This window comes from Panthera onca, chromosome C1, assembly GCF_046562875.1.
Source record: "Panthera onca isolate mPanOnc1 chromosome C1, mPanOnc1 haplotype 2, whole genome shotgun sequence".
Taxonomy (NCBI): domain Eukaryota; kingdom Metazoa; phylum Chordata; class Mammalia; order Carnivora; family Felidae; genus Panthera; species Panthera onca.
Window position 1 is genome coordinate 34360084 of NC_138346.1, and position 15794 is coordinate 34375877.

At 34.3% G+C, this 15794-nt stretch overlaps 1 protein-coding gene across 7 annotated transcripts in view; it reads left to right on the top strand.

The window, feature by feature from the left end:
- The window catches only part of CATSPERT (catsper channel auxiliary subunit tau), a 160186-nt gene that overhangs the window by 44962 nt on the left and 99430 nt on the right, over positions 1-15794 (top strand). For 6 of the 7 annotated variants that reach the window (XM_078451010.2, XM_078451014.2, XM_078451013.2 and 3 more), the window contains exons 3-5: positions 1487-1538; positions 2936-3081; positions 10701-10823. In XM_078451010.2, the coding sequence (XP_078307136.2) occupies positions 1487-1538; positions 2936-3081; positions 10701-10823 (321 nt within the window). The remainder of the gene's footprint in view (positions 1-1486; positions 1539-2935; positions 3082-10700; positions 10824-15794) is intronic. The other variant, XM_078451012.2, reaches the window with a different exon arrangement.

Below are 15794 nucleotides of genomic sequence, written 5' to 3' on the forward strand. Positions count from 1 at the left end.
GATGGATCTCAAAATCTGTGGCAACATATGTTACCCATAGCCTGTCAATGGGCATTATTATATTTTTGCCTGTTAAATATTTTTCTGTACTTGAATAGAATTTTTTCTTTTTTATGGTTCTGTTATGTAAAAGTATGAAGAACTATTGAAATATAAAGAAAGTTAGGGTAGTTGTTCATGGCTTCATGTTGAAACACTTGGCAGGCAAGCAATGACTTATGGCAGAATGTTAAAGCGTAGAATTATACAATCTAGAATTGTAGCTATACTTGCCTGTTTTACCTACCTAATGTATAACTCCAGTTTTAAGAAATAAAAACAGTTTGGGGCACCAGGGTGGTTCAGTTGGTTAAGCATCCAACTTCAACTTCATGATCTCACAGTTCGTGAGTTTGAGCCCCGCATTGCACTCTTTGCTAACAGCGTGGAGCCTGGAGCCTTCTTCTGATTCTGTATCTCCCTCTCTCTCTGCCCCTCCCCTGCTCACACTCTGTCTCTCTCTCCCTTCTAAATAAATAAACATTAAAAATTTTAAGAAAAAAAAATTCGTGGGATCACCTATGGAAGTACCATTTAAAATCCCACCTAGATTGTGTAATACGCATTATACCCCTTTGCATTGGAAAACTTTGAATTTTCCCTTTAAAATAACATTTCATATCTATGTTTCCTTAAGAAGTAGACCACAGTATTATCTTCTCAGGATTTCATCATTCACATACTGTAGTCTTCTAATTAAATATTGAATGCTAATTTTTTTTCTGTATTGTTTTAAAGCCAATCTGAATCTTTAAAATTACTTATATACATTTAAAAATACCATTGGGCCATATATTTTGTTTCACAGTGTTTAATATAATATTGCAGTTGTTTTTACTTGGTTTTTAAGACCAACCATGGATAAATGTATTCAGCTAATAATACATAACAGTATTCAAAAATTCATGTATTCATTTTATATTTGGTTTCATGCTTAAACACAAGTTGGAATTTTCTTTAACATTTAGAAACAACTTGTACAAGAGAAAATGAATGTTTCAGAGCCCTTGGCACAGTATAGTGGATGAATGATTGTTGAATGAATAAAGTGGTTTTAGGATACTAGATAAAAAAGCTTATCTGAAGCAAGGCATATTTCTTCTTATTATATGCAAGATGCTACATTTTGTCAGTTTTCACCTAATATAAAATAACAATGATTCGAAGAGTGATGGTTGGATTTAAGTTAGTAATGATCCTCTCTTTTTTTCTTCTTTGTGTTCATTTTAGTTTTACTTTGCATAAATCCTGCCTATATTTCTTCTGTATTTCTGTTTTCTGGTGTTTTCCATTAAATAGATATTTCTAGTGAGAAACAATATTTTTTTTTAAGAAAAACTAGCAAAGAGGAGCTTTTAAAAATATATATGGTTTGGTTTAGAGTAAAATGGAAAAAAGTTAACTTTTAAAAACTCATGTGCTATGTTTTTATTTTGATTGTTTTTAGGTTGGCTGCCTCGCTATTCATGTAAAGAACTGCAGACATTTCACGCCTAAGAGTATCCTTTCTTTTGATTTAAGAAACATAGCATGATCATGCATCTGTTTCAGTTAAATATTGCTACATTACAAAACACGCCAAGACTTAGTGGCTTAAAACATTAACTATTTTATTATCAATCACTATGTGCATTCACTAGGTGGCAATTCTGCTTCACATTACACAGCAGGTGCTGCAGTCATCTGGCAGTTCAGAAGGGCTGGAATATCTAAAATGGCTCATTTACATGTTTGGTGCTTTAGTGAAGATTCCTGGAAGAATGAACTTAGCTGGAAAGCTGAAATGGCTAGACCTTTCTCTCTTTCCATGGAGTCCCAAGGGCTTGTCTTTTCATCATATGTTTTTTTCTGCATTAATTTTGATTTTTTAAAAATATTACCTTAATATATTATTTTGATTACTAAAGTTTTTGGTGTCCCCTTAAATTTTGGACCCTGACTGATGCCTCTCTTACTCTGTCCTAGACTCAGCCCTGGTCATGTCCACTGCATTTTAAAGTAGTCACAGGGCCAGACTGAAGAGTAGAGGAAAATAATCTCCACTTTTTGATGTGCAAAGTGACAAAAAAGCTTTTCAGCTATCTGTAATCCACCTCAATCACCATATAAGTTAAAGGAGAATTATATATCTTAGATGATAATACTAATTATTTCTAAGGAATAATTGTGCTGTTTAAACATTGTTTAAAGGATTTAATTTATCTTGGTGCCTTTACTTAAATGGATTTCTCATTATTAGATTTATCATCACATAAAACCAGTCTTGTTATGAAGAGTTGGTGTTTGTCTTTTATGTAAAAGTTATTGAAGAGAATTCTATACAAAGAGATTTTAAAATAAAATTAATTAAATCATAAAAACAAAATTGTTTTAATTCATGGAGTGCTATGAAAAATAAAAATATTGTATAGTTTTAATAAGTATATAGTGAAATGAATGAGAGAATAGAAAACTGCTTTAAATTTTGTTGTCTTAATGTTAAAAATAAATTACTCTCAAGTGACTTTTCTGAATTTTTGAATTTCTACATAATTATGCTTAGAGAAGTTTTTAACTATATATTTCAAATATTTAATCACCTTAATAACATATAGAAACATTTGCAAAAAATTATAATGGAAATGTGAGGATAGAAATATAAATGACTAGTATATTAGAAATATTAGAAAATATTAGAAGTGACTAAAGAGTAAGCAATCTTCCTATTTGTGCCTACTATTGATGGGCAGAAATACTATTTTTAAAGAATTTTAAAATTGTTTAATATGCTCTACAATTATCCTATTTATTTGCTTAATTCTTAGGTTTCATCTGAATTGTTTAATGAATTAATTATATAATGTGTTATTGTACCGTTACAATAAAATTTGCTTCCTAAATATCTGTGTATTTTCAGTTGGTTTACAATATTACAGTAATTTGTTCATTCGCATCTCTATAAACAACATTGTAAAATGTACAAAAATGTGTAGCTTGCTACCCCAAAGTGATGAGAAGAACACTGTAATTAAGTTTGATGACATAAAGTATTTTTCCATACAGGTAATGTTAAAGTTCTCTTCTAGATATAAAATTGCCTTTTTACAGCTTCAAATAATTTACACTAATTATGTTCTTTTTTTAGGGGATGAGAAAGAAGCAAATGCAGTGTCCTTTTATTGGATATTTTACAGTATTCTGTTTATATACCATGGGCTATATTGGTGTTTTTTAAAGAAACAACTTACTGGAAAATTCATAATCTTGAGGTCTTCTTTCCTAAGATCTTAACTGTCTGCGGTTCTGAGTGTTTATCACACGTGCATTTTTCTCTGTCTTGCTCTTCTCTCATCTACCCTCTTCTACCAGGTCTTAGCTTGGGCTGAAATAACAAATTACCATAGATATGGTGGCCTAAACAACAGTCATTCATTTCTCACCTTTCTGGAGGCTGGGAAGTTCAAGATGAGGGTGCTGGCAGATCTGGTGTCTGATGAGAGCCTGCTTTCTGATTCCCTAATGGCCATCTTCTCATTATATAGTGACATGGCAGAGGGAACAGAGAGATTTTTATGTCTCTTAGAAGGGCACTAATCCAATTCATGAGGGCTCCACCCTTATGACCTAATTGCCTCCCTGACACCCCACCTATAAATACCATCACACTGGGGAGAAGACTTCAACATATGAATTTTGAGAGGATGCAAATGTTCAGAGAGTACCTTTTTTTTTTTAATTTCCCTCTCTCCTTTCTTCTTATGTAAACCCTAATTGTTTTTGCATGGATTAACTTATTTAGTCTTTATAACAACCCCTCAAAGTATATATACTCTTATTATCATCCTCATTTTACAGATGAGGAAACAGGTACTGTTAGGTAAAAGAACTTTCTTAAGGTCCTAGAACTAGTAAATAGTGGAGCTGGGAATGGAGTCAGTCTGGCTTCAGACTTCACTTTATTAAACTTCCTCTCACACCAGAGCTTGGTATGCTAAGAATTTGCTTCTTTTTACAGTTAAGCTTCTTAGAATCTTAGGGGCACCTGGGTGGCTCAGTCAGTTAAGCATCACGAGCCTTAATTTCAGCTCAGGTCATAATCTCACCTTTGGTGAAATTGAGTCTGGCATTGGGCTCTGCGCTTTCAGAGTGGGATTTTCTCTTTCCTCTCTTTCTCTTCCCCTCCCTGTCTTTGCCCCTCCCCCTCTCTCAAAATCAATATATTTTTTAAAAAGCTTCTTAGAATCTTAAATGTATCTCAAAGTTTTCTTTAAAACAAGCAGCACTGTTTCATTCAGATGTGGGATTCATTGATTAGTTGTTAGTCCTAAAAGTTTTATGACATCGGTTAAATTTTAGTGAAATCTTAGAACATTTCCTCCATGCTGTATATTTTTTAACCTTTAGTTTTAATCTTCAGAATTTTATTTTGCTTAAGTCTTGAGTATTGAAGATAGTTCTTTAAGCATAGTTTACAAAAAAAAAAAAAAAAAAAAAAACAAAACAAAACCATGGGGTACCCGGGTGGCTCAGTCAGTTGAGCATCCCATTCTTGATTTTAGCTCAGGTCATGATCCCAGGGTTGTGGGATCAAGCCCCACATCCAGCTCCATACTGAGCGTGGAGCCTGTTAAGATTCTCTCTCTCTGCCTCTGCCCCCTCCCCCACTTGTGTTCTCTCTCTCTCTCTCAAAACAAAACAAAACACACACAAAACAGGCATAGTTTTGTTAAAGGTAACTTACCTATGCTATTTCTTTTACTTTGCAAAATAGTTTTCCTGAGCTTGCCAATTTTTCAAGAATTTTGTGGATGTATGTCCACTTAAATAAAAGTTGAAATTAGCACTGGAAAAATAATACAAATTAATAGGGTGCTTATCTTCATAAGCATAATCAAAATCTTTTTATTTATTTAAAGTTTTTTTTTTTAATGTTTATTTTTGAGAGAGAGAGAAAGAGACAGAGCACAAGCAAGGAAGGGGCAGAGAGAGAGAGGGAGACACAGAATCCAAAGCAGCCTCCAGGCTCTGAACTGTCAGCACAGAGCCCAACATGGGGCTTGAACCCACTAACCATGAGATCATAACCTGAGCTGAAGTCTGATGCTTAACCAACTGAGCCACCCAGGTGTCCCGAAAATCTTTTTCTTTATTTTAATAGGAGCTGTTAGTTTGAGGATATTAAGAGAAGAATTTTAATGGAATCCTAATAGAAAGTTTGGGAACGACTTAGTAATAACTACATAGAAAACTGCACAAGGGAATGAAGATAAAAAAAGCAAAACACATATTAACTCTAAGAAAATTAAGAAGTGATAGAGAAAAGGAAATATAATCATTGTAATTATATTGTTAAACCCTGAAAAATAGTTACATATACACAATAAACACTAAGTATTAGTCTAACAAAAAGTATGATCTATAATATATTGGAGGAATGAAGGGAAGAGAATGTAAAATCTGTCGGGGAGGGTGTTGAGCTAATATTTTTCCTCCACAATAAGCAATTAACTGATAGTATCTAAAACTACAAAAAAATCACTTAATATAAGCATGTTACTTTGAAACATTATTTCATGACGAAAACCAGAGATATCCCTTTAAAAGCTTGAAAGGTGGCTTTTGAGGCTTTTAGGGGGTGGATAGGGTAGTATTCTAAAATTAAACCCAGGATTTACTTTATAGAGATATGACTGAATGACAACATGGAATGGAGAGACTAATGCCAGTGAGAGAAGGGAACAAAGGGATACACTACATAGGGCCACAGGGGAAGTATCAAGGTGGTCAGGAGACAGAACACAGAAGTGAGGAGAGAGTGAAGGCTAAAACCTCCATTGGGATTTATTTGAGAAAGCAATGCAGGAGAGGGTTAAAAATTTAGGATTGGCTAGCATGAATAATTCCCATAGGCCTTTGGCTGTAGGGGTAGTCTTTAGTTGCTTGGTACCTGGGCCTGGGACGATTTAGGGCAGGGGAAATATTGCCTCCCTGTGAGAGTTAGATGAGTAGTTTAGGGCTAAATTTTGGGATTGGTTTGCATATGAAAGATAGTCTTCTATCTAGCTAACCCCTTTTCTATCTCTAGGAATTGGTTAGCCCAGGGAGAGAACATCTGTCTCTGGCCAGCAAGCTTTTTAAGATGTCAAAACATCATAAAATAGAGAAAAAAAAAAGATTAAACATGGGAGGAAAACAAAGTTCTTATTTGTTTCAACCATTGTAGAACTATTTGACTTTGAAACTATGTATCACATAACTGGGATAAAATAAAAGAATACATTTTCTACTTTAGGGCTTGAATTTGCTAAAGCTTACAAAATAGATCTAGTTAAAAATAGAAAAAACAACAACAATAACAACAAAAGGACTAGTAAATGGCTTTAATCTAGTTTTTAGGCTTTTTTAGGCTTTTTCTAAGGCTTTAATCTAAAAAGCTATTGAGTAAGTGATGTTAAAACTCATGTTAAAGAATAAATACTAGTGAATTTCTGACTTGGCCATGCTGGAGTAACTGATAATCAGATGTACTCTTCTGCTCTAAACAGCTATAAAATTGAGTAACTTATATGAAAGAACTATTTTCTGACATTTAACAAGGGAAATCGGAGGGCTGTAATCCTTAAGAGGAGGGAAGCAGAAGAAGTGAGCTCCACATTTACAACAGCTTTCTGTCTGGCAGTGAATCTGGCATAAGAAACTGAAACCCAGGGGTACTTGGGTGGTTTAGTGGGTTAAGCGGCTGACTTCGGCTCAGGTCATGATCTCATGGCTCCTTAGTTTGAGCTCTATGTCGTCCTCTGTGCTGACAGCTCAGAGTCTGGAGCCTGCCTTGGATTCTGTGTCTCCCCTTCTCTCTGCCCCTCCCCTGCTCATGTGCTTATTCTCTCTCTCTCCTTCAAAAAATACATTTAAAAAATTTAAAAAAAAGGGAAGTGAAACCAAAGAGTGAGTGATATTGCTTGGTGGAGGAAGCAGAGGCTGAGAGAGGAAACAGATGAGAATTTGGGGCTGCTAAGGTGGCTGGAATTTGTAAGGTGGGGCACTGGAGAGGATGGAGAGCAGACAAGGAGCCCCAGAAATCTGTATAGTTATTCCATTCAGGTCCTTGGTTGGATCCTATGGTGTGCATATGCAAAGGGAGTTTCTAGGAGGAATTACAGAGAATAGATGCTGGGGAACTGAGAGCTGAATAGAGATTTCAGAAATCACAAATTCAGAGTTATTGGAGTTTTATGCAGCTAACGTGGAGAGATTTTGTTGAACATTACCGGTATTAATCTGAGATCACAGAAAGTCCAAGTGTTAGGAATAAGGATCATGTCTTAAAAGTAAGGATTAAAACCCCGGTACCATGGACAAAGGCTGAGATAGGCCCATCATCGAACCAAGCTGTCATAGAATCAAGATGACCTGCCAGCAATTAACTGCCTTCCAGAAAAAAAAAGTCAAAACTTAGTAAGGGAAGATATAAAAACCCAGAGTCTCTACTGCATAGCCATTATACAATAAAAAGATGCTGCTCATGAGGAAATAAAACCAACAATAGAGGTAAACCCACAGGTGACCTAAATGTTTGAATTAGGAGACAAGAACTTGATAGCAACTATCATAAATGTGTCAAACTGGAAAAGGAGGACCAAATGGATGATCACAATGGGAAATTTGAAGAAAATGGAAAATCTAAAAACCAAATCTAATTCTAGATCTGAAAAATGCAATATTGAAATGAATTCATTTGAAACATTCTGGACAGAGCAGAAGAAAGGATCTGTGAATTGAAAGATAAGTTAGTAGAAATCATTCAAATTGTAGTTCAGAGAGAAAAAAGACTAAAAAAACCCAGAAGAGACCAGTGGGCCATATCACTCAATTTACAGATGTTCAGTTACATCCCAGAAGGAAGATATTTATTAGAGTATTTAGTATTTTAGGTTTTTCTCTGCTAAACATTTTCTAGAAATAATGGAAGACATCAATCAGTAGATTCAAGAAATTCAGTGAAGCTCAAGAAAAAGAAGTACAAAAATGATCATACCTAAGTATATCATAATAAAACTGCCAAAACCCAAAAATAAAGAGCAAATCTTAAAGGTAGCCAGAGGGGAAGAACACAGCATGTTTAGATGAACAACCATAAGAGTAACAACAGACTTCTTATCAGAAACAATGGAGTTCAGGAGATAAAGGAATGCCATCTTTCCAGTGCTGAAAAAAAAAAAAAAAAAAATGAACCTAAATTTCTAAATCCAGTGAAAATATTCTTTAAAAAGATGGTGAAAGACAAAAGCTAAGAGAATATGTATCTGAAAGACCTGAATTATAATAAACCTCAAAGGAAGCTTCAAGTTGGAGAGAAATGATCCTAGATAGAAGCCCAGATGCATAGGAAGGAATGAAGAGCACTGGTAATGGTGACTATATGGGTAAAAATAAAAGACTATTAAAAAAGAAAAGACTTTTTAAAATGTTTTCCAAATTTTGAATTTTTACGTAAGGGCTAAATACATTTTTGGTTCTTCAAAATTCCATCAGTAAACAAATTTGCATATCATAATGTAATATGTATTGAATACCTCTATAAACCATTGAATAGGGCACCAGGTTGACTCAGTTGATTAAGCATCCAGCTTGATTTCAGCTCAGGTCATGATCTCACAGTTTGTGAGATCAAGCCCTACATCGGCTTCTGCATTGGCAGTGTAGAGCCTGCTTGGGATTCTCTCTCTCCCCGCTCTCTCTGCCCCTCCCCCACTTGCTCTCTCCCTCAAAATAAAATAAAATGTAAAAAAAAAAAAAAAATCATTGAGAACTGCTAGTGAATAATTAAAATTTTCTATCAAGACATAATCACATGATTTCACAGTAAATTACCTATGAATGTTGTATATTCATTCTGGTCCTGAATTAAAATATCTCATAATTTACAAATTCTTAAGATCTTGGTATTCTCTTTCTCAGAGAAGACTTTGTTGACGATTGCTCTACAGTAGGTCCTACAGTGGTGCTCTATTACAGATAATGATGGTCACAGTGTAACCCTTCCATTTATGTGTTGACCTCCTTTCTCAGTAGCCTGCAGGCTCCCCATGCTCAAGGGCTTTACCTTACTATGCTCTATTATATCTCTGGTGCCTAGAATTCATTAACATTTAACAAATACTTATTGAATTAAAATGTTTTTTTTCCAGAAAGCCAACAATTTAATAAAGGAAACATTTTAATTAAAAAAATCGTTCTCTGAAAGACTACTAATTGTTTAAAACAAAATAATAATGATGAATGGTAAAATTTGTAGCATATGTAGAAGAAGAATATATGATAAGAGTAGCACAAAGAATGTGGAGAAGAGGGAATCCCTGTGCACTGTTGGCAGGAATGTAAATTGGTGTAGCCACTATGGAAAACAATATGGAGGTTCCTCAAAAATTAAAAATAGAATTACGATATGATCGAGCAATGCCACTTCTGGGTATATATCCAAAGAAAACAACATCACTATCTCAAAAAGACATCTGCACCTCCATGTTCATTGCAGCATTATTTATAGTAATCAAGACATGGAAACAATCTAATTGTCCATGGGTGAATGGCTTAAAAAATTTGATACACACACACACACACACACACACACACACAGGAATATTATCCATCCATAAAAGGAGATCCTGCCAGTTGTAACAATATGGATGGACCTAGAGGGCATTATGCTAAGTGAAATGAGACAGAGAAAGACAAGTATTGTATGATTTCACTTATGTGTGGAATCTAATAGCTCCAAGAAAACAACTTATAGTCACAGAGAACAGATTGGTGGTTGCCAGACGTGAGGTTTGGGGAGTAGGCAAAAGGGTGAAGGTGGTCAAAGTGTACAAACTTCCAGTTATAAGTAAGTAATAGCATGGTGACTATAGTTAGTAATACTGTATTGTGTGTTTGACAGCGCTAAGAGAGTTGATCTTAAAAATTCTCTCATTACAAGGAAAAAAATTGTAACTTTGTGCTTATGAGCATTAACTAAATTTACTGTGATAATCATTTCACAATATATACAAATATCATTATGCTATACACCTAAAAGTAATGGAATATTGTATGCCAATTATATTTTTAAACAAATATTTTTTAAAAGTCCCTAGACTGGAGAATAATGAGATTTTTTTTTCTAATTAGCAAAAGAGTGTGTGAATTTTAAAGGTCACGTAATAGTGGTATTGTGTTACAGAGCTCAAGGTTGGGAGAGAATTCCAAGTTGAGATGATGGTATACGTTTTATCAATAAGTTAAGGAACAAAGACTGAAAAGGATGTTGGATATCTTTCGATATTGGGTTTTTGGATTACCTAGATTTGCTGGATTGGATATTGGATTACCTTTTGTAAGATTGTTTCAGTAGAGTGTTGAGGCTAAACCTTTGTGTAGAGTTAAAAAGAGAATGTAGGCAGTGCATATTTCAAAACACTGTAATTGATGTTACATATAAAAAAGATCTTGTTTTTTGTTGACACTAAGGTATATGTGACTGTGAGATTGAAAAGTTATAAAGCCAACAATATATGTAAACATCACTAGGTTGTACACAAAAGTACACAAAAGTATAGTTTATGGATGTATTTATTCAGAAATTATACCTGAAATTCAAACTGAAAATTTAATAATTCTTTTTATATGTGTTTTGTATCAAGATTCCCAGGCGTCAGGATGATGAGCGGAATAATATTTACTTGGAACTGATGAAATATGACAATACAGAAAAATATCCTTTCTTGTTAGGGAGTGTTCAGGTACATCTTTATGATGTAATTCAGGTATGTATCAAAGTTATTTTTTCACCTTGGTATCACATTGTCCAGTTGGTGTTTGTTATTATTTATCTGTGTCTGATGAACTCCTTGTGGTTTATTATCTACCTTCAAACTCATGTGCTTAGGAAACAATATCTCCCTTGGGCTATATTTAAAAAAACAAAAGTTTGTAACAGCATAATATTTTTAAAAATTTATTATGTAGAAGGGCAGTGATACCTAAAAGACTAATGAGCATGTTTTATTTTTTTTTTCTGGAATGTTTTTAAGCAGGACTCAAACCACAAACTCTCTTAGTGGACAGCGCAAATTTCAGTTCTTTATCCTTAGCTGGGCTGCTTGCTGTCTGCCCTGTGCATATGTTGTTTAGGGGTCCGCCAGAGTTTGGGACAGGATTTATACACAGAATTTCTGGTTTCTTCTCTCTTGCTTTCTCCTTTGTAGGAGTACCCTCTCACTTTCCAGCAGCCATACTGCTCTGAACTCGAAGGAAGAGAACTAACTGATTAGTGAACAAATATAAACAAACTTAAGGATTTTCAGAAATATTCCTTAGGACACAAAGCAAGGAAGCCTTCAAAGACTAATGGAGTTCCATCAAAAGACATAGGAGCCAGATTCCAGGGACTTCTGTTGGCCAATTTCAGGATAATTTGAACATCCAAAAGACCATTACAAATTCTGAATGAGGAAAAATCCATAAATCTTGGTGATCTTAAAAAAAAGAATAGGGGAAGAAAAATGGAATTTTAAAACTTTCAAACAGGAGAATGCCAATTAATAAGTGTAGGAAGAATGATAGAATTACAGATTGACCATTTCTGCAGTTCTTTTTTTTTAATGTTTATTTTTGAGAGAGAAAGAGGGAGGGTCAGAGAGAGAGGGAGACAAGGAATCTGAAGCAGGCTCCAGGATCTGGGCTGTCAGCACAGAGCCCAACGCAGGGCCCAAACTCATGAACTGCAAGATCACGATCTGAGCCAAAGTCCGACGCTCAACTAACTGAGCCACCCAGGCACCCCTTGCAGTTCTTTATAATGAATGATGATTAGTTCAATCAAGACTTACCATTGCTACTAAAAACATTAGGTAAGGGGTTATTGGGGCATAAAATATTTCCATGATGCCACCATTAACAGCCTACAGATTAATTGTTGCAAAGGGCAAAAGATGCCTCTACAATAGAGCAATGTTGTGGTTACTGCTTTAACCAAGAGCTTGAACTTAGTATAAGTAATTGTGGACAATTTAACATCATATGCTTCCTACGGTGGTACAATATGAAGTATACAGCATTACCTATGAATGGTTCTCATCAAAAATGTTTAACCCAAATTTAATGAAGCAGGGTCTAGATCTAACTTTTAGTTTATAGGAATTAGGAGATAGGGAAAAAATTGATACCATGTTGATATAAGATAAATACATAATGTGGACATACCAGCTTAGATCCCTTAAAAAGTTAAGGTTATTAAAAAAAATAAAGATGGAGGTAACTGTTCTAGATTAGAAGACACACAGCTTTGATTGAATACAGGTTTGAAAAAGATAAGTTATAAAAAGACCTTCTTGAGACAGTTAGGAAAATTTTGAATTTATATCACGTATTAGATAAAACCCTAAAATAACTGTTAATATTCTGAAATGTAATACTGATATTGTGGTTATATAGAAGAATGTCCTTATTTTTATGGTACACAAGGTGAAGATTTAACATTTTGGTATAAAGTGACATGATGGCTGCAACTTATGAATGTGCATACACGCAGATAAAGCAAGCGTGGCAAAATGTTGAAACAGTTTTTAACAGTTGTTAAATGTTTGAACTTGTTTAATCTAGGTGTAGGGTGTATCGATACTTATTGCTGTAGTCTTTCAGATGATCTATATGTTTCAAAAGTTTCATAATGAGATTTTGGGAGAAATCAGCTTTTTCAGAATATTAACAGGCATCAGACAAAGGAGGAGAGCATACTGACTAATGAATAAGAGTAAGCAGTTGAAGATTCTCAGAAAATTAGGGGGGAAGGATCTTGGAAATGACTAAAATTTCCTCTACTATATAGCAATTTATGCATCAGAAAAATGTATATTATTAGTCACATTTTGTTGAAGGGAGTAGGGCATTTGGACTATAGTTGTATGTGTAAACTTCTCAGTATTTTTATGATGGTAAAAATTTTTAGATGAAAAATATGACTCACCGTCCCACAATTGTAATATAGCATTTCATTTCTCAGAATTTCATTCCACATCTTTTTAATAAACATAAACAGAAAAATAGAAAATATAAAAAGCACCAAATGCAAATTATAGGACTGAAAAATACAATATCTAAAATCAGAAATTCATTTGATGGATTTAGCAGTATAGAGATGCCAAAGGAAAGACTATTCTTTTTCCTCTTAATTTCTTTAAGATATATTACTATTTAAAAATATAACCTTCATACCACTTTGGGAAGATACACAAATCTTGCAGTTTTATAGGTTCTATAACCTTGCCTTGTGTAGTTTATAATGTTTGTAAATGTAATGCATATGACAACTATAGCATAAAGGGTAGGTAGGGGGTGAGCTTTAAAGGACCTATAAAATTATGGGATTTGTGTATTTTTCCCAAAGTGGTACAAAGTAAATGTAATCCAGTTGAAGTTCCTATGCTGTCACCTGGTTCAATCTCCTGCCCTTCCCCCGCCCCCAAAATATAATAATTATCTTAAACTGTATTTATTCCTTTGTTTTTTTTCCATAGTTTTACTACTTATATATAGTTGCAAACTAATATAATTTGTTTCTAAAGTATTATGCTTCTGAGATCAATACAGGTAATCTCATTTGCTGGCGCTCATTATCTCTCTGTTATATACTGTTCCATGTGGAGCATTCCTCATTTTATTTGTCTATAGATTTGTTGATGGACATTTGAATTGTTTTCAGTTTTTACTATTCTCTCTGCTGCAATGAATTTTCTTGAACATATCTTCCAATGCATATCTGAAAAAGTCTCTACATTATGATAAATTGCTCTCTATGAGTCTCTTTGATGCATTGCTACATCGTATGGTAAAGAGACCATTATTATTTAATGGACACAGTCATCAAGGAAAGCAATTTTGGTTATTTTTGGATTTCCCCAAAGAGCTGTATGATTTTAGCTGTGGTGTGTTCAAGATATTCTGTTTTTGTATAATATCTGTCAGTATCCTTTCTATAGGAACTTCTACCTTAATTAAGAATTGTGTCATTTTCCTTATTAGAATTTCTCAGTTACTCACTTTTGGTCAAAACTAAGATCCCAGAAGTACAAAGCTGACCACAAGTGCTTTGGGGGTTTTTGTTTTTAGTTTTTGTTTTGATACAGTTTTATTAGCTGGATGTTGTCTTGGGATGATGACTGTATAATAATAGTTGAACATCTGCATATCAGACAATAGAGGAAAACAAGAACTATGTGACAATCACAAATGTAATAATAAATTTTTTGAATCCACTTTGTATCCAGCCCTATTGAAGTAGGTCTAATGGGAGAGTAAGTCGCATGGATGAATTTGGCCCACATTAAATAGACACGTAGCCTTTTAAAAAAACCAAAAAAAACCCAAAACTGTTCTTTTGAGATAAATGTAGATTCAGATGCAGTTGAAAGAAACAATAGAGATCCTTTATCCTTTACTCAGTTTCCTCTGATGGTAACATCTTTCAAAACTATGGCACGGTATCTCAACCATGATACAGAATGTTTCCACCTCTACCAGGATCCCTCATGTTGCCCTTTTATAGCTACATCTACTTCCCTCCTGCCCTACCCCCTCCTTAACCCTTGGCAACCAACCACTAATGTTTTCCTCCCTTATTTAATTCTCTCATTTCAAGGATATTACATAAATGGAATCACACAGTATGTAACCTTTCATGGTGGGTTTTTTCACTCAGTGTAATTTTCTGGGAAGTCATCCAGGTTGTTCTGTGTTTCACTAGTTCATTCCTTTTCTGCTATTGAGTAACACTACAGGGTGTGAGTGTACCACATTTTTTTTTTAACAGTTTGCCCATTGGAGGACATCTGGGTTTCCAGTTCTGGGCTGTTCTGATTAAAGTTGTTATAAACATTCATGTATAGGTTTTGGTGCAAGTGCAAGTGTTCATTAATCAGATAAATTTCTGGTTTGTAAGATAGTTGCATGTAGAGTCATTAAAGAAACTGTCAAACTGTTTTCCGGAGTGGCTATGCCTTGTACATCTTCATCAGAAATGAATGTGCAGTTTCTCACCATCCTCATCAGCATTTGTATTGATGCCATTTTACAGTTTAGCCATTCTGATAGGTGTGTAGTAGTATCTCATTTTGGTATTAATTTGTAGTTCCCTAATAACCAGTAATATTGAACATCTTTTCATGAAGGCCTCTTAATTTATTAATGATTCTACTTTTCCTGAAGTGTTTACCTGGGTATAACAACATGTGTAGGCTACTGTGTAGATAGACTCTACCACACTGGAGAATAAAAGGTCAAGGAGAATATTATAATCTAGAATTATTCTAGTCAACAAATTTATGCTGGTTTGTCTGATCTCTAAAGCTTGAGCTGTATCATTTGAGTCACATGCAGGGGTAAATTATAAACCATTTGTTTTAGTTCTAGAACTGCTAGCTAGGGTAGAATTCGTCATGCAGACTGGTCAAATTTAGAACTTGGATGAATTGGGAAGACCTGATGACCAGACCCAAACTATAGATCATGTTTAGAAGCATGGAAGGGCCATTTTAGTGCAAAACAGTTATTCCACAGGTATACATGAAGAGGCTGCAAATGTATTGTTATGATTACCAGTTATTATCAATTACTTTCTGAATATAATTGGCCTTATTGCGGAGAACAAAGACCTTGAGTTGAATTTTAAAAATCAGATAATAGGTTCTACATAGCTTTGTAAAAAAATGATTGATCTGTAGCTTGTATCATGAATCCCT